This window comes from Lolium perenne, chromosome 6 (assembly GCF_019359855.2).
Source record: "Lolium perenne isolate Kyuss_39 chromosome 6, Kyuss_2.0, whole genome shotgun sequence".
Classification (NCBI taxonomy): Eukaryota; Viridiplantae; Streptophyta; class Magnoliopsida; order Poales; family Poaceae; genus Lolium; species Lolium perenne.
The window spans coordinates 111595842-111617708 of record NC_067249.2 but is presented as its reverse complement, the minus strand read 5'-3'; the positions used below and the strand labels follow the sequence as shown (position 1 = coordinate 111617708).

The following is a 21867-nucleotide window of genomic DNA, read 5'->3' as shown; positions in this document are numbered from 1 at the left end:
TCTCGCCTCCCTCGTCGCCCTCTCTCTTTATATGTAGAAGAGATGTGATAATGCATATACACAATTAATTTGTTTTTACCACATGTTTTCAGGACTGACATATGGCGGACGATAGAGCTGACCCGATTATGGACAACTATGATCCGGACGCTGAAGACCATATGTTCGGCATCATAAAAGGCGATATTCTATATGTGCCGACCGGACAAGAAGAAGATGATATCTCTTCTTATCTGAACCTTGACGGTGAAGATGAAGGGCGCCGTCAGCAAGATGATGCCGAAGAAACGTCGATAAACGACGATCTTCAATTGGAAGTACCAACCACCTCCGGCGCCGAGGTATATATATACATTGAGCCTCTGGTGATACAAACTATCTGATTTGAATAAATATGTGTGTACTAACGCGCGCGACTCTCTTTCTTATTTTAGCCCTCGGCCGGATCATCGAAACAATCGAGTACATCGTCAAAGCGTGGCGCAACCAAGACGCTGAAACAAGGAGAAATATATACCATCGAGGTTGTCGACAGTGCAACCGGCAAGCCGCTGGAGCCCGAGAAGAACGCCACCAAGTTTATCAACCAATGCGGAGCCGTTGTTAGAGACAACGTCTCGATCACCGTCCAGGAGTGGAATGTGCCAAAGAAGGCACGTCTTGGTTTCACTTTTGTCGAGAAGAGAACAAAAAAAGATTGCTTGCAAAAGCTTATGGAACATGTCGTCCTACCTCCGGAATACCACAAATTCGATGAGGAGGGTAACAAGATTGAGGAAAACAAGAAGAGGAGGAAGCTACTCAAACAGTTCGCTCTTCAAAAGATGGCCAATGCATTCCGGAAATTCAAGCAAAATCTAGCCCGTGACTATGTCAACCAGAACAAGACTCCGGATTTCAAAGGACAATATGAGAAACTGAAACATGATTGGCCAGAATTTGTGAAGCAAAAGAAATCGGAGCAGTTCCTTCAACTATCGAAAAAAAATAAGGAAAAGGCGGCTAAGAAGGAGTACAATCATATTATGGGGCCAGGAGGGTATCGCCTTTGGGAGCCTAGGTGGGAGAAGATGGAGAACGAGCTGAGGGCGCGAGGAATCCGTCCAGGTACGGAGGGATGGGACCCAAGGGCCAAAAGCTGGTGGTACGGGCATGGGGGATCGCTGAACCCGGAGACAGGGGAGTGTGTTTACCGGGGCAAAATAATTAAACCCACCGAAAAGCTTATTGAGGCAATGAGGGATGCTCAAGAGGGGAAGATCAAGTTCAACAGAGAGAACGACGCGCTGACAAAAGCCCTCGGGAATCCTGAACACGGAGGACGTGTACGAGGCATGGGGCCCATTCCGTGGAAAATATGGTTCCCCCAGAACGATGACCCGTACGGTTACAGAAGCCGTAAGAGAAAGATGGATCGGGATGCAGATGTTGTGGCGCAGTTGGTATCGGAAATGGATGTGATGAAGAAAACCGTGAGTGTACTAGTAGCCGAAAGAGATGCAGCTCGGGCGCAGCATGAAGATCATCCAATGGATCTCGGAAGCCAGCAGCAGAGAAGAAGCAGCGTGGCTTCCACGGAGGCCCCACCGGCTGGTGCACCGACGATCGAAATTACTGCACCGGAGCCTCTGGTGGTCGAAATTACTGCACCGGAGCCTCCTCGCTACCCCGTGGACGATATAAAGGAGATGAAAGAATGTCATCTGTATTATCCTATCGGGAACATGTCCATGAAGGTAGCCATCGGCAGTGCTTTACCATGTTTACCTGGAGCACTCCACCACAACAACCCCATTCAAGATGGCTATGCTCGTGTCACGGTGGAGGACATAGTCCAAGGGTTTGAGGACCTGGACATTGACATTGCTACACCTGAAGGGGCGAGAAGACTTGGAGATGTCAAGCGCCACTTCATTCTATGGCAAAAGAAGTTTATCAAGTTTCCAGGCGAGGCGCCAACAAGTCCACCCCCTACGGTGGTGGTGGTGGCGGTGGCGGTGGCGGTGGTGGTGGTGGTGCTTCACCTACACCTCCTTCACGTCAGCCGACGCCGCCCCCCAATTCACCTCCGGCGGGTAAGCAGACGCCGCCCCCCAGTCCTCGTCCGGCGGGTGATCAGACGCCGCCCCCCAATCCACCTCCGGCGAAGAAGCAGAAGCAGTCCTGGGTTATTAACCCGGACCCTTATGTACCTAGAACCACAAAGATACCAGAGCCATCACTGAAGCCTCTCCCCACAAGGCCTTGGGAACGTAGTGCCGAGGAAGTCGACGCACACGCGGCTGCTGATTATGAGAAATGGAAGGCGGACTGCAAGAAGAAAAGATAGGGCGAGCCCAAGCAAGTATTTTCTGACAAGGAAAAGAGCTGGGCTAAGTCATTTTTGAACACACCGTCCCAAGCCGCGAAGAATCTGCCTGACGACTATGCACGTGAACTTCGTAGGCAAGCACTCGCGTTCAAGAGGAACCAAGAGTTGGCGGAGAAGCAGGAGAAGAAAGCCTTGGAGGAGGCCGAGAAAAAATTAGAAAGGGGGAAAGAAGTTGCCCAGCTCGGGGAACAAAGTAAACAATCGATCACCCCGCTCATAGTGCAAGCCGCCGGTCCGGATGCCCCCGATATCATAGCAGCTGCGGCAGCACATGGATTGACTGTAACGAGTGCCAGAGAACAAGCGGCCGACTTAGGTATCACTCTTCGTGCACTGTTAGGCCTTGATGAGGCGCCAATGAAGGACGTAGTATTTACATATGTGAAAAATAGCCCTCTCGTCGAGCCTGCGCAGGAAGAGGATCTACCTCGACAAATGAAAGGTCTGCTAAATTGGTACAAGGGTTACATAAAACTTAAAAACGCCAAAGACTATATTTATGCGGAAGTTAGATATGAGCATCACTTCAAACATTACTATATAACAATTCATCGGAGTGAATTGTTCCAGCTGTTCAATCTGCGCGAGCTCGACAAATCTATCATCAGTTGCTACGTTCTGTAAGTGATTTATTAATTTCTACCCCATCTCGTTCATTGCCTGCACTCTATATATATATATATATATATATATATATATATATATATATATATATATATATATTGTCCTAACTATCTTGTTGTGTACGCTATTATGCAGAATGAAGAAGCGGGAAATGCGAATAAGGAACATCCATGATGTTGGGTTCATTGACCCACAAATCGTTAATTCATATGTGTTAGAACACCACCCCGCCGACGTGGAGGATGACCTGTGGCGGTTTCTTAGAAAACAGGAACTCAAAAGTGATATTCTATTTCCTTACCATTTTGGGTGAGTGTTTCTGTCTTGAGCACATTCTCTTTTGTTTACTCCATGCATGGTATGTGGCTAATCGATGAGTTATGCATGACTGTGCATGTATCGTGTCCGCAGGTTCCACTGGATTCTGCTAGTAATTCAATTTCACACCTCCACAGTTCTCATCCACGACTCTCTGAATGTGGATCCGGCGCTTTGGGCCGACATGAGAAAAATGATGCAAAAGTAATTATTTTCATTCATTTGCGCTCTATATCGATCGGCCTATTTCGTTCATTTCCTAATATCAAGTAATAACTAATTAATAACTCTCTTGTTCATTTAATTTTCTTTGCCTCGTAGGGTTTGGAGACGGTTCGTAGATCAAAAGGTCGGTGAATTCAAAAAAGAGCTACAATTTAAAAGGGCAGTGTCTGGGACTGGGGATATTCAGCCACCGGGGACCAATCTATGTGGATACTATGTTTGTGAGAGGATCCGGAGATACACCAATGAGCGGAATCAGCAGTGTGAGAACAACATCAAGAGGATAACCTCCGGAAGACGCTTAGTCCAGAAGCTCGCTTCCGACCACTTCAAGAGGAACTAGCTGGATGGTTCGCGAGGGAAGTCATCGATCCTAGAGGAGAACACTATGTAGAGGACGTAGAACTTCATATGCACTAAATTATGGATGGAAACTTGTTCAAAATTGTATATGGTCATCCGATATTGAATATATATTGTATATTCCGCTTGAATTCTTTTTGGTTCTAATTTCAAATTTGTTTGAAATTGTACATTCATATGCATGTATGTAGTACCGTAGAATATGTGAAACTCCTTCAAAATTAAAACCCAAAAGAAATAAAACAATACAAATTAAAAAGAAACCAGATTTAGGGGAGGGGGCTAAACCCTAAACCCTCGGAGGCCTTTAGTCGCGGTTGGCCGGAAGAACCTCGACTAAACGTCCTCCGCCCTGGCGCACGCCTGCCCCCCACGTGGAGGGGCCTTTCGTCGCGGTGCGTATGGAACGGCGACTAAAGGGGGGGGCCTTTAGTAGCGCCTAATTGGTCGCGGTTGCGCAATCGCGACTAATGGCAGTTGCGAACCGCGACTAAAGGCCATTTTTCTACCAGTGTCTATACGACCAACTAAAGTCACTATCGCCATTGAGCGGCATGCTTGATGAGCATAACCAACAAATAAACAAAAAGTCACTATTGCCGATCAAAGTGCATGTGAAACCGTGCTTCCCGCGTCCCACACCTATTGTGTTCATCGTCTCTCTCAGGTCAAGGTCTTCTATTTAATCTGAGAATACCCTGGGAGATCGGCGTAGAACTAACTTAGCTGGAGCCCAGACGATAAACAACACACGTACCGCTTTCGCTCATAATTCCAACCGTACTTGGTGCATGTAAGCATGTTCTCCCTTTACGTACGTTGTTTGATTGAAGAAATTAAAGAACGGAGAAGAAAAGCTATGAATGGATGCACACGCGTGTGCTCGTCGATGCTGCTCTGCATTGCAGATGCATTACCAAACCGCAACCGATAACTTGAGTAGTTATATGGCAACTGGTATTAGGTACGACCGCTGATGGAGGCGATTGCCCTGAATAAAAAACTGACTAAGCGTATTATACTTGGATGCACTGAATCAGTACAAAACAAATACAGCTCGGTGCGCCTTTGTTTTCGTTTGCTGAACATTCCGCGTTAACTGAATGATTTGCCGCAGCACCCAAATTTGAATATTCTACGGTGCAAAGTTTGTCATTTCCCTTTGAAATATAACGTCAAACGGGTGTTTTGAACCATAAACCCGTAAACCACCAGTTGAAATATCTTGATTTTTTTGCTAGGAATGGTCACTATCAGTCCGCAATCACCAGTAGCCCAGCCGTCAGTGTGTGCAGTGTAGTACTAATGACAGTATGAACATGTTGATTTGTGGTTCGCTAGGATGGATATGTGTGTGGAGGTGAGCTAATCAGTTCAGCAGCAGGCATCGTCCATGAACGCGATAGTTTCATCTCTTCAGCCCCTCCTTAAAATAGCCTTTCGCCCCGATATATTATTATAGCAACCATGATACAACAAGTATGCTGGGGCCGCAGCACAACCAAACCCAAAAGAAACAACCGAGAAAAAGACAAAGAAAAATGCCAACACCGGCAGTTCGACAAGAACGAGGATGACCCGCCACCGCTGCGTCCTCCGGAGAAGTCTTACCACACTCCTAGCACTCTGAATCGCCGCATACCAAACACCACCTTCAACAAGGAGTGAACGACGACGCCGCTGCTGTCCGAACTAATCCTAGGGTTTTCCCCGGTACGCGGAGGGGATTGGGGAGAGGGGTACACCCGACACCCTCCTGGAAGGTAAGGGCGCCGCCGTGTCGGTTTCGGCCAAGCCAACATGGATTTCTCTCAACCCCAACACCACCATCCCGGTCAATCCAAAGTGTTCCACCCAGCCTTTCGCCCACAAGCACACGCCACCACGGTCTTGAAGCCAACCTTGCCGTCTCCCTGTAGTCCTCGACGCAGGGCCTAAGAAGGGGGCCGAAGGGCAGCAGGGCTGGGGGAAGCAGCACACCAGCCTAGCGGGAGGGAACTACCTCCACCGCCTTCGCGGGAGCCGACCGGACATGGCCGCAAGGACAAACCAGGTCCAAACTGGCCCACTAGGTCCCCGCTGCCAAGCTGCAGCAAGCCGGCCGTAGCGCCGCCAGCACCCTGCCACCACCGTCCCACCAGCACTGCGTCCCGGGAGTACCGCCACCGACCAAGGGGCTACGGCTCGCCCAAACAAGATGGGGCCCAAACTAGCCCAGATCTGGGCCGAGCCATGCCGCTGCTAGCGGCAGCGCCACTGCGTCTCCGAGGCACCTGACGCGCAGAAACGACGCCCCCACGCCACCCCGCCGTCAGCCTGAAGCCACCGCCGCGGGCCTGAGGCCCCCGCGCCCCCGCCCCCACCGGCACCGCACGGGCAAGGTCCGGTGCAGGGAGATCGGAGGGGGCGCTGGAGGCGGGCGGAGAGGTTGCGCGACCCGTCCGCCGCGGTGGGCGGCGCGGGTCGCGAGAGGGTGGAGAGGGGGTTTCGTCTGTTCGCTTAACAGCAGGATATCGAATGAAGAAGAATTCTACACTTGTCTTGACAATCAAAGAGTCCAAATCGATTGCTTGATCACTAAGTTGGACACTGAATAGTCGCACTCACTCTGCCGCATGCAGTAACCTGTAGTGTACCGTGAACACGGTTTCCTTCTTGCCGAGTCGTGCCTTCAGCTGACTGACGGACCAGAACCAGGTCATAAACAAAGCAAATTCCCAACTTTACGATTAAAATCCTTGAATCTTGCTTTTTCTAATCGCATCCTAACTACTCCCTGAAACTCCTTTTGATCTCGCAATCAGGTGTGGCAGCTTCGGAGCACGCGCATACATACTGAGTGACCGGCAAGGCAGCAAGCCTATATATATGGACCTCAGGTTCTCTGCTCCCTCCACGGCAAACTTGCTATTCTTACTTCCTCCATTAGCCTTAAACTTGATTCCAACCAATCAAAGCAAGCCGAGATGAAGCAAAAGATCGTGATCAAGGTGGAGATGACATGCGACAAGTGCCGGTCCAAGGCAATGGCGCTGGTGGCGGCAACGCTGGGGGTGGACTCGGTGGCGCTGGGCGGGGACGGCAAGGACCAGGTGGTGGTGGTCGGCAACGGCGTCGACTCCGTCAAGCTCACTAGTGCGCTGCGCAAGAAGGTCGGCCACGCGCAGCTCGTGCAGGTCGGCGAGGTCAAGAAAGAGGAGGAGGAGAAGAAGCCTGCCGAAGCCACCCCTGTCGTCGAGTACGCATACCCGTGGCACTACTACCAGTACCCTTCGCACGCAGTGCCGGTCTACGAGCACCCCGCCGGCGCCTACGGTTACCAGCACCGGCTGGACACCTGGTGGATGTAGCCACACCACTCAGCATTCTTGAGTAATCTTTTTGTTCGCGATCAGTGTTTAGCTAGCTCTAGTAGCTAGGATTGCAAATGCCAAAGGAGAGGGATCTGTGTTGTGTTGGTTGTTTTCGAAGCTTCCTGATTTTTAATTAATTGATGGAATCATTTGCGGCTCAATTGAGTAGCGCTACAAGTTACTTTCTGGCAAAAGAGTCAGCTTGGAGGTCCGGGACCAAAGGATGACAGTGAGATTAAGAAACGGAAGAGAGGCGACGAGCCAAAGTCACCGGACGAGCTACGGAAATTGATGATGGTGATCAGGCTGGAAATGGATGATCGTGAATCTTCTGATGGCGGTGGGTCTTTCACGCAAAACAAAAGGGGCGTCCTCATCCGGTGTCTGTTACTTCCTCTAGTTCTTGATCGGCTTGCTTCGTTGATATATGCATCATTGTAATCTCTGGTGCTTATTATATCCGTTTTATCCGAAACAAGGAGGGACTTCTCCCTTCCGTTTTCTAAGGATGATACCATTACCCGGTTCCTCTAGGGTGTGTTCGGTTTTGGAATACAGAGGAATGGGATGAAACCGTTCTGCACCTGGAGGCTATTCTAGTGTTCGGTTGGGGTCATGGAACGGAACCAACCGGTTCCCCCGAAGCGAATATTCGTGCTAGATGCGGAATTGCCTCGTTCCACCAAATCGGGCGGACCGCGAGGAACGGGTCGCTAACGACTGCGTCAATAATCGCTAACCATCTCACACTGCGGCCCCGAGGCCAGCCAGGGCGGCGCGAGGCACACATGCCACGAGGACGCCGACGACCACCGCCCGCTCCGCCTCGCCGCCGGCGACCGCCACGGCCACATCGCCGTCTGGGACGCGCGCGCGCCATGCTGCACCTGCTCAGCCTCGACGAGTCCCGCAGCGTGGCCCCGGGCACCAGCGGCGGTGTGCGGGACCTCTCGCTGGATCCACCACGCCTCCGGCTGGCTCCTTGCCTCCATCCACGGGCCCTCCGGCGGCTGGCTCTGATTTGGCCCCAATTTTGGGGACTGTAGGCGCCGGGGCGGGTGTGCAGCAGGCGCGGCGGCGCTGGGAAGCTACATGCGGCGGGGCGGGGTGGGAAGCTGCAGGCGTCGGGGCGGGGTGGGCAGCAGGCGCGGCGGTGCTGGGAAGCGACAGGCGGCGGCGCTAGGAAGCTGCAGGCGCCGGGGCGGGGATTTTGCCTAACTAATTTAGATTTGACCTCTGTAATTTGATTTTGGAAAAAAAATGTGCAAATATTTTGAGCCAAAACAGCCCGTTAATTACAATTATTAGCATTTTAAGCACGACTGTGGCTACTCCGTTCCGTTCCCAATTCCTCCAACCGAACAAAATATGGAAGCATTTCATTCCTCTTTTTTCTGAACCGGACACGGGTCGGAACCGTCCTATGACCTCGGAACGGAACCATTGCATTCTATTCCTCCTCGTTCTGGAACCGAACACATCCTAGTCGGACCGGTCGATTGTAGTCGTCAGAGGCCATTGGCATAATGCCAGGAGCTCCTTTGACCCTCGAAGATCTGTCGGAGTATATGATGACGCAAAATCTGACAAGGGGAAGTTCAGGACGTACCCATGCATGTACGGTGTACCTAACACAGTTCTATCAATACGCCCAACTAAGTTACTACCGCCATTAAGTGGGATGCTTGATATGTGAGCACAAAGCAACAACACCAACAAAAAGACACTATTGTCGAATTCCGATCAAAGCGCGTATGAAACCGACCTTCCCGCGTCCCACCCAGGTCAAGGTCTTCTAGTTAATCTGAGAATACTCTCGAAGATCCGCGTAGAATTAATTTAGCGGAGCCCAGATGATAAAGAAAACATCACTGGTCGCTTTCGCTCATAATTCCAACCGTACTTGGTGCATGTAAGCATGTTCTCCCTTTACGTTGTTTGATTGAAGAAATTAAAGAACGGAGAAGAAAGCTATGGATGGATGCACACGCGTGTGCTCGTCGACGCTGCCTTGCAGATGCATTGCCAAACCGAAACCGATAACTTGAGTAGTTATATGGCAACTGGTATTAGGTACGACCGCTCAAGGATGCGATCGCCCTTAATAGAAAACTGATTAAGCGTATTATATACTCACGTTGAGATACAAATAGGCATGCACTGAATCAGTTTAAAACAAATACAGCTCGGTGCTCCTTTCTTTTCGTTTGGTGAACATTCCGTGTTACCTGAATGATTTGCCGCAGCACCCAAATTTGAATATTCTACGGTGCAAAGTTTGTCATTTCCCTTTGTAATTAACTAGTAAAATTGCCCGTGCGTTGCACCGGGATTAAAAAAAACTCTTCCACAGACACGGTTACACCACCGGTGATGATCATCGGCCGCACGAGGTGATAACGTGCGTGAGCGCTACCAGCACTTGCTTACATGTTGACGATTACCATCATTGTGAAAGTGATAGCTCCCATGAGCGTGGCCAGCACCCGCCACGCTTTCTAGAGACTACCAGGAACTAAGCGCGTCATCAAAATCCCTATCTTGATCAAGCTCCTAACCAGTACCCTATCTCCTGGCCCAGCCCAGTATATGGCAAATGTATGACTATTATTGAAAGCATGTCTTTGGATCGAACCGTTTATAACGTGTATCCAACCATTTGTTACATTGTGTACGACTCATGATACTTCGACCTTGGCATGCCATTTCTTAAATCTTGAGCAATAGCCATAATGTAAGCTGAGACAGTCCAAATATGCAGACGAGGTACCGTTTGATTTGCTCCAAAATTGACATTTATCTTTGTGCTACATGTGAAGTACAGGCAAACTATCTTCATTCTAGAATCTACGAGGTATGTTGTAAGAGCATGCTGCACAACAATTGCTTAGCTGCAAAAATACAGTGAAATTGTCTCCCAACCGTGTAATGAGTAAATCAAATGATAGGAGTTTCTTATATTTTTTGAGATGTATTTCGTCTTTAACTTTTGTGTTTTAGCAAGGAACGGATAACTTGGGCAGCTTTGAGCATTTGTTTCACATCAATAAAGCAGGATGGCTCGTCAAATATATAACATTTGCTTCGTTTGTAGCACGAGCAGAAACTGTAAATCTCTCGCTGCCTGATAGACCTGAAGTCCAGAGCTTGATTCAACTAAAAAGATATCTCATAATTTGCCATTCACTTGTCTCTCATCTTAAGAAAGTCTCCGACCAGCCTTCCCTTTACCAGATTTCTGAGTAGTATCATGTAATGAAGTTTCGTAGCATCGTAGTATGTTAGACAAAGCAAATAACAAAAACAAACAACCGCTGCAGGTTAAGAAGTTGTATAATACTGCCGGAACTAAACCAATAGCAGACACACGGTAGCAGCAAGGATAGGAAAAGGCAGAGCAGCGGAGCAGTACCGCTGCCTTGCTGAGATGCTGGTTTGTACTGTCCGACAAAGGCTTCGATGAATCAACCTCATCTCTCCCTAGCGCACCGTCGCCTGCTTCCGCTGAGGTCGTGCCTGTCTAACTGTACTAAACGGCATGCATCTTTGAGACTTTGACCAGTTAAAATTAAATCTCAATCTAAATCCACAGAGCAGCTAGCCTGTAAATTCGATCGTTCTCCTTGGGCCGCGGACTGATGGACACCGTACTTGTGCAGCACATCAAAAGCACAGCAGGAGTACTCCTTGCCTCCTTCCGCTGAGCTCATCCATGTATCGTGGGTAGCCGGCGCGCTGCCTCCCCGACACGCCGGTGTGCCTGGCTCCAAAGGAGTAGGGCAGCTACCAATCAGTAACAAGAGACAGCGCATAATGCACATGCCGGACGGCATATGGGCAGAGTTCCCAACCGCAAATTCGCGCTGCGATCGTCGCTCGCCGCCGTTATCGGAGGTTATTGTAGATTGCCATGTAATTATGAGTTCCCTCTGCTCGTCGACGGCTCACTCCTCCGACATATGGCCGGACGATCGATTAAGCTTGAGCATCTAGATCGCGGCCGGCCGGCCAGCACTGGTGTGCCAATTAATATGTAGAGCTCATGGCCGGCCGGTTCCGTGTACTACTTTGTAATCAGCGAAAACTTGATGAAATCGCTCTTGATAGGTCGATTATACACGGCGAATAACGGATCGGTGCTAGGCTGGGTTGGCAGCCTTGCGATTGGGATCGTGGGCAAGGGCCAAGAAGGCAGCCCTGCTTTTATTAGTCCTGATGTTCGTGTATGAATCGATGTCTAACTCTGAGTTGTGGGTGCGTGCGTCGCTCATAAACGGGTACCGTCGCAGCCGGGCCAAAGTGGGTTTCCAGCGGACGGACGCCGTACAAAGGGCACAGTGGGTAATTTTCATCCACTTTTTGGGTAGTTTTAAGTTGGACAACGACCGAGGGAGAAACCCTTTTGCTTTTATTATTAGGTATAGACTAGTAAATATGCCCGTGCGTTGCACCGGGAGAGAAAAAATATATATTTCGTAAAACATGCAGAATAATTAATCATTTGGTAAATCTGTCACGTGTCTCAAAATATCACTTTATGGACTCTTTGGTGTTGCCTAAGGCCACCGTAACTGTCTCACATTTTCTCTCTAAAATAGATAAGATTATCGAGTCAGAGATATACATTCATAGTGCGAATATTTTCTTGATTAAAAGATTGGGATCAGATCAAGATGGTTACGTGCTTCATCATGAATTTAACATATGAGAATTTAGCGGCGGCACACCTCAAATGGTGAGATTGGTTCACTAACTGAAAGGGAAAAAAGATGTTGTAATGCACCGCGGTTGTAACCTCGAGAGATTAAAAGCTGATCAAACGATTGTCATCACCACGTCTTGGATCCTTTTACCCTGACCCGGCCTCCATGAAGACTGCGGTCAGTCGAAGCCGGTCACCACACCTTGGTGCTCTTTTACACAACGACGACAGCCGGCTGAACATACTGGCAGCAGCAGAAAAATATGACAGAATTCGTAAATGTTGGCTGTTAATACGGAGCTTTCCGAGCACAATACAGGGAAATACATCAATTTAAGCTCATCCTCACAGAGTTTATAAACACGTTTGAGATACCAACATCTTTATGCTGATCAGCTTGAGTTGAATGACCTGAAAATATGGAAGATCATTCATCAGCATATGCACGTATGCGTAAGAGAACTTTGATCCAACAAGATAAGATAATTTTGTCGTACCTAGCATAAATCTGAATCCTGGAGTACAGAACCATTACAACAGAATTATTTTTTTAGTTGTAGCTGCCCCTGAACAGTTGTAAGACTCTGTCTTCCATTCTGCTCCTGTACACGGAGATGCACTGATACAGCACCTGCATTTGCTGCTTCGTGTGCGTGACGGACATCTGCACGTACGTCGGCGGCGACACTACGGCAAAGGGTTCAGTTCCTGATGTTCTGCTGCATATACCTGGAGGCGACCGTAGTACGGGCGAATTCAGTACGGGCAGCCGCACAGCCACGCATCTCGCTCTGTGGGATGGAGAATACAGATGTTTTCGCAGTCGTCGCCTGGAAAGTTGTGGGTGATAGCTAATCGGGTCGGCGCCTAGCTATATGCTAAATACCGTAGGCCGCCAGGATACACCATCATCCTCCGGCCGGTGTTATCTCATGAATTGGTTTTCAGGAGAGGAGGAGACACAGCGGCCAGCGCCGTGCTCGCTTAATCCGCCGGCGAGGAGGCATCAAACATGTCCCATGCAGGCCCTGATCCGGCGTGGTTGCCGTCGAAGTCGAACAACGCTACCGTCGGATGTTGGCCGTGCTCTTCCCAGGACAATGGCGTCCGGCTTCATGTGCTCTGCGTGGGACGTATTGCCGGCATTGTACTCCTCCTGCACCACCACCGGACGTTGCACGGGCGCCCGAAGGGCCTTAGTGGCGTTCATGTCAAAGTCTTCAGTCTCCGGCTCCGGACTGGGCAGCTTCGGTGACGGCGGCGGCAGCTGCGACTCGATCTGAAAGCACTCACCGTTGGAGCTGACTGCGTGATCAACTTGCTGTTCTCGACTTCTCTTTTATCACCTCGCCGGCCTTGCTTCGGTCCGCCGTGGTCGCGCCTCCTGTCTGATAGCTTGAAAACACACGACCAGACTGAGCAGCTTAGGTGACGGCGGCGACAACCTATGCTGCGACTAAAGTTCCACTATCTGGTCAACTTTACTTCCGTCTGCCGTCGATCGATCTCGTCGAATTTATTTCCGCATACTGTCGATCGGTCTCGTCGAATTTAGTTCCGTCGATCTACCGTCGATCGCTCACATATTGATTTGGTTATAGAAGGAAAGAGAGAAAAGGACGTGTCTTATTGGGATACGGCAAAGAAGAGGACTACTCGTGTTAGATTGGGATACTTAGATCGGTTTTCTCGCGCGTCAAGGTAGAAACGTGGTGTATGGACGAACGAAAATTCTCAACGACGGACGACGGAAATCTTTGACGGACCAAACCAAGGAAACGTTAGCTCCTTTATTATTAGGTATAGATAGCACAAAGCCCGTGCGTTGCCACGGCGCCACGTTAAGTTTGTTAAATCTATGCACTAAATCCGGACGTCAAACAAATTTAAATTGAGTGAGTCCTTGATATATCTTTTGTATTGAGCAATAGTGAAAATAATTGCAACTATTTCAAAATGAAATATGCATATAGCATTACCACAAGTTTTTGAATCCGGCTTCAACACCCATAAACACCAAATCTTGAAGTAAAATGTCGAATGTCAAATCTGAAACGAAACTCCAAAAATCTGGGTCAGTTTTTGTCCTAGGTAAAAGAGTTATACTTGATTATGTGATGCATTTAGATTAGTTCGGTTCCCAACATCGTTTGTGTTTCAGCTCATCGTCAAAGTTTAGACATCAGATTTATGGCTACCTGTACGTGTGCACATGTTACTCCATTCCAGAAGCTTTATGCATGATTTAGGTAAAGATGCAGAGTGATTTTCACCTCATTTGCTGATGTTCCGAGGCCTGCTGTGTCGATTGACTGTATTATGCCTGCACCCTAGGACTGAACTTGGCCTGGGCTAGCTAGCCAGAGCAGAGCAGCAAGCATCTGTCGCACTGAATCTCTCTCTGCTCCATTGTCTCTGTCGCATTCATCTTCTCCGGCACATAAAAATCATCCTGAATTGATACAGTGGGAGGACACGAACTTATGTACTGCAGTAGGTAAAGATGCATTGCCTCTTCTCACCCCTCTTTTGTTGCACGTTGATTGTTGAGTGAGCGGTGGCAGCACGCGGTGGCGGAGACATGGAGTATGATATCGGATCGAGTCGAACGAATCTGATAGGGAGCTGGAGTTAGCGCCGGCGGCGCACCATCGCTGATGCTAGCCAGCGAATCAAGTCCTCCCCTTTAATTACCATCCACAACTGTTTTTAGGTAGCGGTTTTTCCATTGCCTCACAAGGACATGCCCATCATCAGCACATGGTGAATTTAATTCCTTCCCGATCACTATATTTCACATCAAACAACGACGCTGCTGCATGTTGATTCCCAGCTCCGTTTATAAATCGGTGTGTCTTAGTTAAGGGGGCGACGACCAGAAGATGGACCGGTATTTCAGGAAGCACAGGGCAAACGACAAAAGAATTAACAGGCCGGCCCAAGAGTGCAGGGGCTCACCGACGGGCATGCCATCGAAGGGAGAAGCAGCGCTGGATGGTCGAAACTAATAGCGAACCGTTATTTACTACTATGCGGTGGCATTCTACGTAAATTCGACTGAAAGCCAAGGGTAAATTCAAAACGGACGAAAATTTTGGGGAGAAACCTTCCTTCTTTTATTAGTAGGTATAGATATAGACGTCAAATGGGTGTTTTGAAACATAAACCCGTAAACCACGCCCCAGTTGAAATATCTTGTTTTTTTGCTCTGAATGATCACTATCAGTCCGTAGTCACCAGTAGGCCGGCCGTCATTGTGTGCAGTGTAGTAGTAATGACAATATGTACATGTTGATTTGTGGTTCGGCAGGATGGACATGTGTGTGTTGGTGAGCTAATTCAGTTCAGCAGCGGGCGTCGTGCATGAACGCGACAGTTTCGTCTGTTCAGCTCAACAGCAGGTTATCCGATCAGGAAGAATTCTTCACTTGTCTTAACAATCGAAGACTCAAGGCGATTGTTTGATCACTAAGTTGGGCACTGACTAGTTGCACACTTGCGCATGTAGTAACCTATAGTGGACCATGAACACGGTTTCCTTCTTGCCCAGTCGTGCCTTCAGGTGAGAGTGAGACTGACGGACCAGAGCCAGGTCCATAAACAAAGCAAAATCCCATCTTTACGAATTAAAATCATACTCTCCAGCTCTTGAACCTCGCTTTGTCTAATCGCATCCTAACTACTCCCGGAAACGCCTTTGATCTCGCAATCAGGTGTCACAGCTTGGGCGTACGCGCATACATACACACCCCGCACTGATCGAGTGACCAGCAAGGCAACAAGCCTATAAATATCGACCCCAGGTTCGCTGCTCCCTCCACGGCAAACTCTTGCTTCCACCTTGCTATTCTCAGTTCCTCCATTACCCTGAAAGTTGATTCTAGCCAAAATAAGCAAGCCGCCATGAAACAGAAGATCGTGATCAAGGTGGAGATGACGTGCGACAAGTGCCGGTCCAAGGCAATGGCGCTGGTGGCGGCGACGGTGGGGGTGGACTCGGTGGCGCTGGCCGGGGACGGCAAGGACCAGGTGGTGGTGGTCGGCGACGGCGTCGACTCCGTCAAGCTCACCAGCGCGTTGCGAAAGAAGGTTGGGCGTGCACAGCTCTTGCAGGTCGGAGAGGTCAAGAAGGAGGAGGAGAAGAAGCAGCCTGCCGAAGCAGCCGCCGTCGTCGAGTACGCGTACCCGTGGCACTACTACCAGCACCCTGCAGCCGGCGCCTATGGCTACCCTCAGTATTACTCCAGCCCAGGCGCCTGCTGGATGTAGCCACAGCATACTGATTTTCGTGAGCAGCATATGTAATACAGAGTTCGCGATTGAGAGGGTACCTAATTACCTATAGACTTGAGTTCTTGAGTTTTTTTTCTCTTCAGTCGCGGTTTTGCTTTAGTAGGATTGCAAATGCCAATAGTGGATCTGTGTTGGGTTGGTTAATGTAAAGCTTCGTGATTACTTAAGTGATAGATTCATTTGACCCCCAAATTTGTGGTGCTACAAGTTATTTTCTTGGCGAACAGTCAGCATGAAGGTACACGTACGTCCGGGACCAAAGGATGATAGGGAGATTATAAGAAACGGACGAGAGGCAACGACCCAGGCTTTGCATTCCAAAGTCACCGGGCCAGCTACCTGGAAATTGATGACGATGAGAGTGGAAATGGATGATTCTGAAATCTTCCGATGGCGGGTTGCTCACGCAAAACAAATCTGTGTGTGAATGGAGTATTGGGGTGTCCTAATGTACATTCCGCAGCTTGCCAGGTGTATGCAATAAGGATGTGGCTATTTCTCAGTGAACTTCGAGGTTCTTAGTCGAGTTTTAACTCATGTTGTAACTTATAACTAGCACGAATCATAAAGCAAATTTAACAATGTAGAACTTAACTGAGCACAAACTTAGTACTCAGCTAGCTGAAAACTTTTTTTTAAACGAAGGCAAATTTTTTGCCTCATCTATTAGTTAAGAAGGGAGTGCTCAGTTTTTAGGAGAAAACCAGCCAAAAACCTACGACAATATGTTCCACCCCACACAAACTCACCCAAACAACGAGACCAAACCTACTCTAGCCAACACAGGGGACCACAAGGCGACATGAACAAACTCCAACACTGCGTCGATATAGACATGTCATGACATTGGGGGCACCCATCAATCAACTGTGGATCCAGGGTAGGCAGCAACTAAGGTGGCACGAAAATCACAAACCTCTCGGGCGATTAGAGCGCCTTGCACTGTTTCCAACAGTCCTGACTTAGCAACCTCATCACCAAAAGGAAACACATGCCTCTCGAACTCAGGCGAGGGAGGGACATCATCGTCAACAACACCACTCTTGTCAAATCCAAGTAACTGACTCTGCGAGGAAGTCACAACGGAGATCTCGTGCGAGTCGGACCTCACTTCCTCGACGGAAGGACGCATAGCCACACCACCACTCAACTCAAGAAGCTCAAGCACCACAGAAGAATCCCCACACACCTCATGCAACTCTTGCGTGATCTCAACTACCGAAGAATTCAGTCCAGCGGAGCCAAGCGGCAACAAGGCCTGCACGGTGGCGATCTCCTTCCCATCAGAAGAACACGCCTCCGGTGGCTCCAAAGAAACACCAACGCGTGCCAACATCAGCTTGAGACTTGCCACCTCCTCACGAAGGGGGTGAGATGCCTCCTCGACACGGTTAGCAACATACTGAGCAAGCTCCATGCGCATGAAGGCAAACTGGAACTGAAGGCGAGAGTCGAAACTCGCGTTGACAATGAACTCCTCGCAACACCTTGGAGAGGGCCCTGGCGGCGAAGTTGTAGGCGACGACGAGTGGCACACGACCTCAGCCCAACTCCGAAATGCCGAGGGACAACGAGGCTATGCGGACGGAGAGCAGCTCCGCTGCCAAGTGGCGTGTGCATCCAGAGAACGAGGACGAGCATTCTGAGAGTCAGAACGAGCAACGGGAAACCGTGGACGGCAAAAATGCTCACGGTGACCAGGATGACGACAAAGGATGCATATGGAAGGCTCACGACATGTGCTGACCTAGTGGCCATGCTCGAGGCACCAAAAGCATCTTCCACGAGCCCAACGATTGAAAGCGAGCCTACGCTTGAGGCCTTCCTTCTGAGGCGAAGATGATGGCTCGTGGCTGGGGCGGCCGCCTCGACCCGCCTGTACCCCATCATCCTCATCAGTCATCTCCAAGAGCGCCATCACCAGCAGAGGGGTTGTCGCAGTGCTCCGCTGGCACCTCCTCATCATGGCGTACATCAACGGTGTCGTGAACCAAGCCAGAAACAACATCTTCGGAGGAGGCCAACGGCGATCGCGGAACCAAATCTTCATCTTCGCGATCCCCTTCTAAGTCCAAAGAAGCAACCCAAAGCAAGCCCAAGTCCAGCAGCGCATCATCAGCAGGAAGCGGCACTTTGGCAGTGCCTCCCGAGGCAACCGATAGTAGCGCACGGAAGGTGATAAGGGCTAAGCCCAAGGATGTGCCCGATCTTCACGGATTTGGGTGGAACTCGTGGGGGTAGGTGGATGAACGCGATGAACACGAAGAACGCGAGGGGGAATCGTGGGGATACAACACACACACGCACACAAATCGGTTTTCCCTCGTTGGCCCGAACCACCAACTCGATAGAGGTTGCGAGAAAAGACCTTCCGGTAGAAGTCCCGCAAAGAGATCGACAAATCGAAGCTCGCAAGATCTAGAAGGGTGAAAAGACCAGAAGGTTGATAGAAGTGCAAGCAAAAGACCAAATAGGTAGAAGTGCAAGCAAAAGATCAAACAAACGGTAGAAGTCACCAAAGAGATCTTCACGAGTCGATAAGGAGCCCGGGTGGGTACAAGATCAAAGATCTAGGTAGGGTTCCCACAAGGGTGAGCTAAGCTCAGGTTTAATTTCACATCAAGTCTAATCTCAGATCTGAGCCAACAAGGCTATTTATAGGTGGGGGCGAAGGGATAAGTTACACGCTGAAAAGTGTTGTTTTGCTGAAGTTCGATGGGGCGGAAGTTCCGGTCATCTTGGGCGGAAGTTCCGGTCAGGGGCGGAAGTTCCGGTCTTGCGGGCCGGAAGTTCTGGTCGGGGCGAAAGTTCCGGCCAAGTTCCGGCCTTGTTCCGGAATTCCGCCATTGTCCCGCAGTAGCATCCAGTATGGTTTTCGCGGACTTTCGGAAGTTGGGCGGAACTTGGGCGGAAGTTCCGGCGGGCGGAAGTTCCGGTCCTCTGGGGCGGAAGTTCCAGCTGGATCCTTTCTCCTGGGCGCTGGAAGGCATCTTGACGGCATCTGGCCGGAAGTTCCGGTCCTGGGGGGCGGAAGTTCCGGCCTGGGAGCTGTAGCTCCATCTTCATCATTTCCAGCTCTCTCTCCATTGGCTTGGTCTCCATGGCTCTCTTCTTGGTCGATGTACCTGATTGAACATAGGGTATTGGCATGAAGTAGCAAGCCATCCAAAGGGGTGTCAAAAGCATACGTGGAGAGGAGCGAATTCACCTCTTGGTGTAGGGCTTGGGCTCGAGCTCATGTCATTGGACCACGAGGAGGGCTTGTCGGTCTTGATGTAGTATCGACCTTGGGTAGGGCTACATCATCTCCCCCCCCCCCCCCCCCCGTTAGGAAAGAGTCGTCCTCGACTCTAACGTCTCTTCATCTTCATGGTATGGCGAGAGGTCGGACACATTGAATGTGTTGCTCACCAAGTACTTGGATGTTGGTATGTCGATGACATAGGCGTTGTCGTTGATTCGCTTGAGGACCTTGAAGGGACCATCGCCTCGGGGCTTGAGCTTGGAGTTTCTTTCTTGAGGGAAACGGTCCTTGCGAAGATGTATCCACACTAGGTCCCCTTCATTGAAGATCCGTGCCTTTTTCTTCATGTTGAGGCGTGTTGCTTGACGAAGAACTTGTTGCTCGATTGTTGCCCTTGTATCTTCATGTAGCTTCTTCATGTATTGTGCTCGCTTGTCGATGTCCATGTTTACTTGCTCATGTAGCGGTAGAGGAAGGAGGTCAATCGCCGTAGGTGGTTCAAAGCCATAGACAACCATGAACGGGCTTCTCATTGTTGTAGTGTGCTTGGCGCGGTTGTAGGCAAACTCCGCATGCGGGATGCAATCTTCCCATGACTTCAAATTCTTCTTGACAAGGACTCGTAGTAGTGTGGAGAGGCTTCGATTCACCACTTCGGTTTGCCCATCGGTTTGTGGGTGTGAGGATGAGGAGAACAAAAGCTTGACGTTGAACTTGGCCATTAGTGTCTTCCAAAGGTAACTCATGAACTTGACATCTCGATCCGACATAATGCTTCTTGGTACACCGTGGAGTCTCACAATTTCCCTAAAAAACAAGGAAGCAATGTGTGAAGCATCATCCGTTCGGGAGCATGGTATGAAATGAGCCATTTTAGAGAATCGATCAACCACTACAAAAATTGAATCATGACCATATTTGGTTCTAGGCAATCCTAGCACAAAATCCATACTTATATCGGACCAAGGAGCATGAGGAATAGGCAATGGTGTATAAAGACCATAGGGGTTGGAAGTTGACTTAGCTTGTAAGCATGTTGTACACCGGCGGCAAAGGCGCTCCACATCGCGCTTCATTCTTGGCCAATAATAGTGAGTGGAGAGCATGGAATATGTCTTGTCTCGTCCAAAGTGTCCCATAAGACCACCACCATGCGATTCTTGTAAGAGCAAAAGGCGAAGCGACGACATGGGGATGCAAAGTTTGTTGCCCTTGAACAAGAATCCTTGGTGCAAATAAAAATCATCGATGCCCTTCTCACTAGAACACTTTGCAAAGATTGGGCCAAAGAAAGTATCGGAGGCATATAAATCTTTGATTTCATCAAGACCCAAAACATTGATATCCAAACGAGTGAGTAAGAGGGTGAGTTTGCGGGAAAGGGCATCCGCAACAACATTGTCCTTGCCCTTCTTGTATTTGATTACATATGGAAAGGACTCAATGAACTCAACCCATTTTGCATGACGTTTGTTCAAATTGTGTTGACTTTTCAAATATTTCAAAGACTCATGGTCGGAGTGGATAACAAACTCTTTTGGCCAAAGATAGTGTTGCCAAACTTCAAGAACACGAACCAAAGCATAAAGTTCCTTGTCATATATAGGATAGTTGAGGCGTGCGCCATCCAACTTCTCGCTATAGTATGCCATGGGTTTTCCATCTTGCATAAGAACTCCACCAATACCGAGTCCACTCGCATCGCACTCAATCTAAAAAGTTTTGGAAAAGTTTGGAAGAACAAGAAGTGGTGCCTCGGTTAGTCTCTTTTTCAACTCATCAAAATCTTTTTGTTATGCCTTGCCCCACACAAACGGAACATTCTTTTTGGTAAGCTCATTCAAAGGGCAAGCAATGGTGCTAAAATCTTTCACAAAGCAGCGGTAGAAACCGGCAAGTCCATGAAAACTTCGAACTTGACCAACATTTGTAGGAGTGGGCCAATTGTGGATGGCCTCAACCTTGGAAGAATCAACTTCAATACCATTGGCGGAAACCACAAATCCAAGAAAAACCAACTTGTTTTGAGCAAATGTGCACTTGGGAAGGTTTGCATAAAGCTTCTCATGACGCAAGATGCGTAAGACTTCTCTCACATGTTGCACATGGTCCTCGAGATTTTTGCTATAAATGAGAATATCATCGAAATAGACAACCACACTCTTGCCAATGAGAGGTCGGAAGATGTGATTCATGAGACGCATGAAAGTAGATGGAACATTTGAAAGACCAAATGGCATGACAAGCCATTCATAGAGACCAAGTTTGGTCTTGAATGCCGTCTTCCATTCATCACCTATTGCCATGCGAATTTGGTGGTAGCCACTACGCAAATCAATCTTAGAGAAAATCGTGGCACCACTCAATTCATCAA

The 21867-nt window shown here is 49.2% G+C and overlaps 3 protein-coding genes across 3 annotated transcripts in view; all 3 read left to right on the top strand.

Annotated features, from left to right (window-relative positions):
• LOC127326510 (disease resistance protein Pik-1) overlaps positions 1 to 7760 on the top strand; it is a 28369-nt gene extending 20609 nt beyond the window's left edge. The window contains exon 2 of the mRNA XM_051353358.2: positions 7424 to 7760. The gene's annotated coding sequence lies outside the window, so the exon portion shown is untranslated. The remainder of the gene's footprint in view (positions 1 to 7423) is intronic.
• On the top strand, positions 6497 to 7440 carry LOC127326511 (heavy metal-associated isoprenylated plant protein 47). Its single transcript, XM_051353361.2, has 2 exons — positions 6497 to 6598; positions 6706 to 7440. Exon 2 carries the CDS (start codon positions 6868 to 6870, stop codon positions 7249 to 7251), a length of 384 nt encoding a protein of 127 aa, XP_051209321.1. The 5' UTR covers positions 6497 to 6598; positions 6706 to 6867; the 3' UTR covers positions 7252 to 7440.
• Positions 7761 to 15595: 7835 nt separating the features above from the next.
• On the top strand, positions 15596 to 16422 carry LOC127326512 (disease resistance protein Pik-1). The gene has a single exon (XM_051353362.2). The coding sequence runs from the start codon at positions 15860 to 15862 to the stop codon at positions 16223 to 16225; it is 366 nt and encodes a 121-aa protein (XP_051209322.1). The 5' UTR covers positions 15596 to 15859; the 3' UTR covers positions 16226 to 16422.
• The last annotated feature ends 5445 nt before the right edge of the window (positions 16423 to 21867 follow it).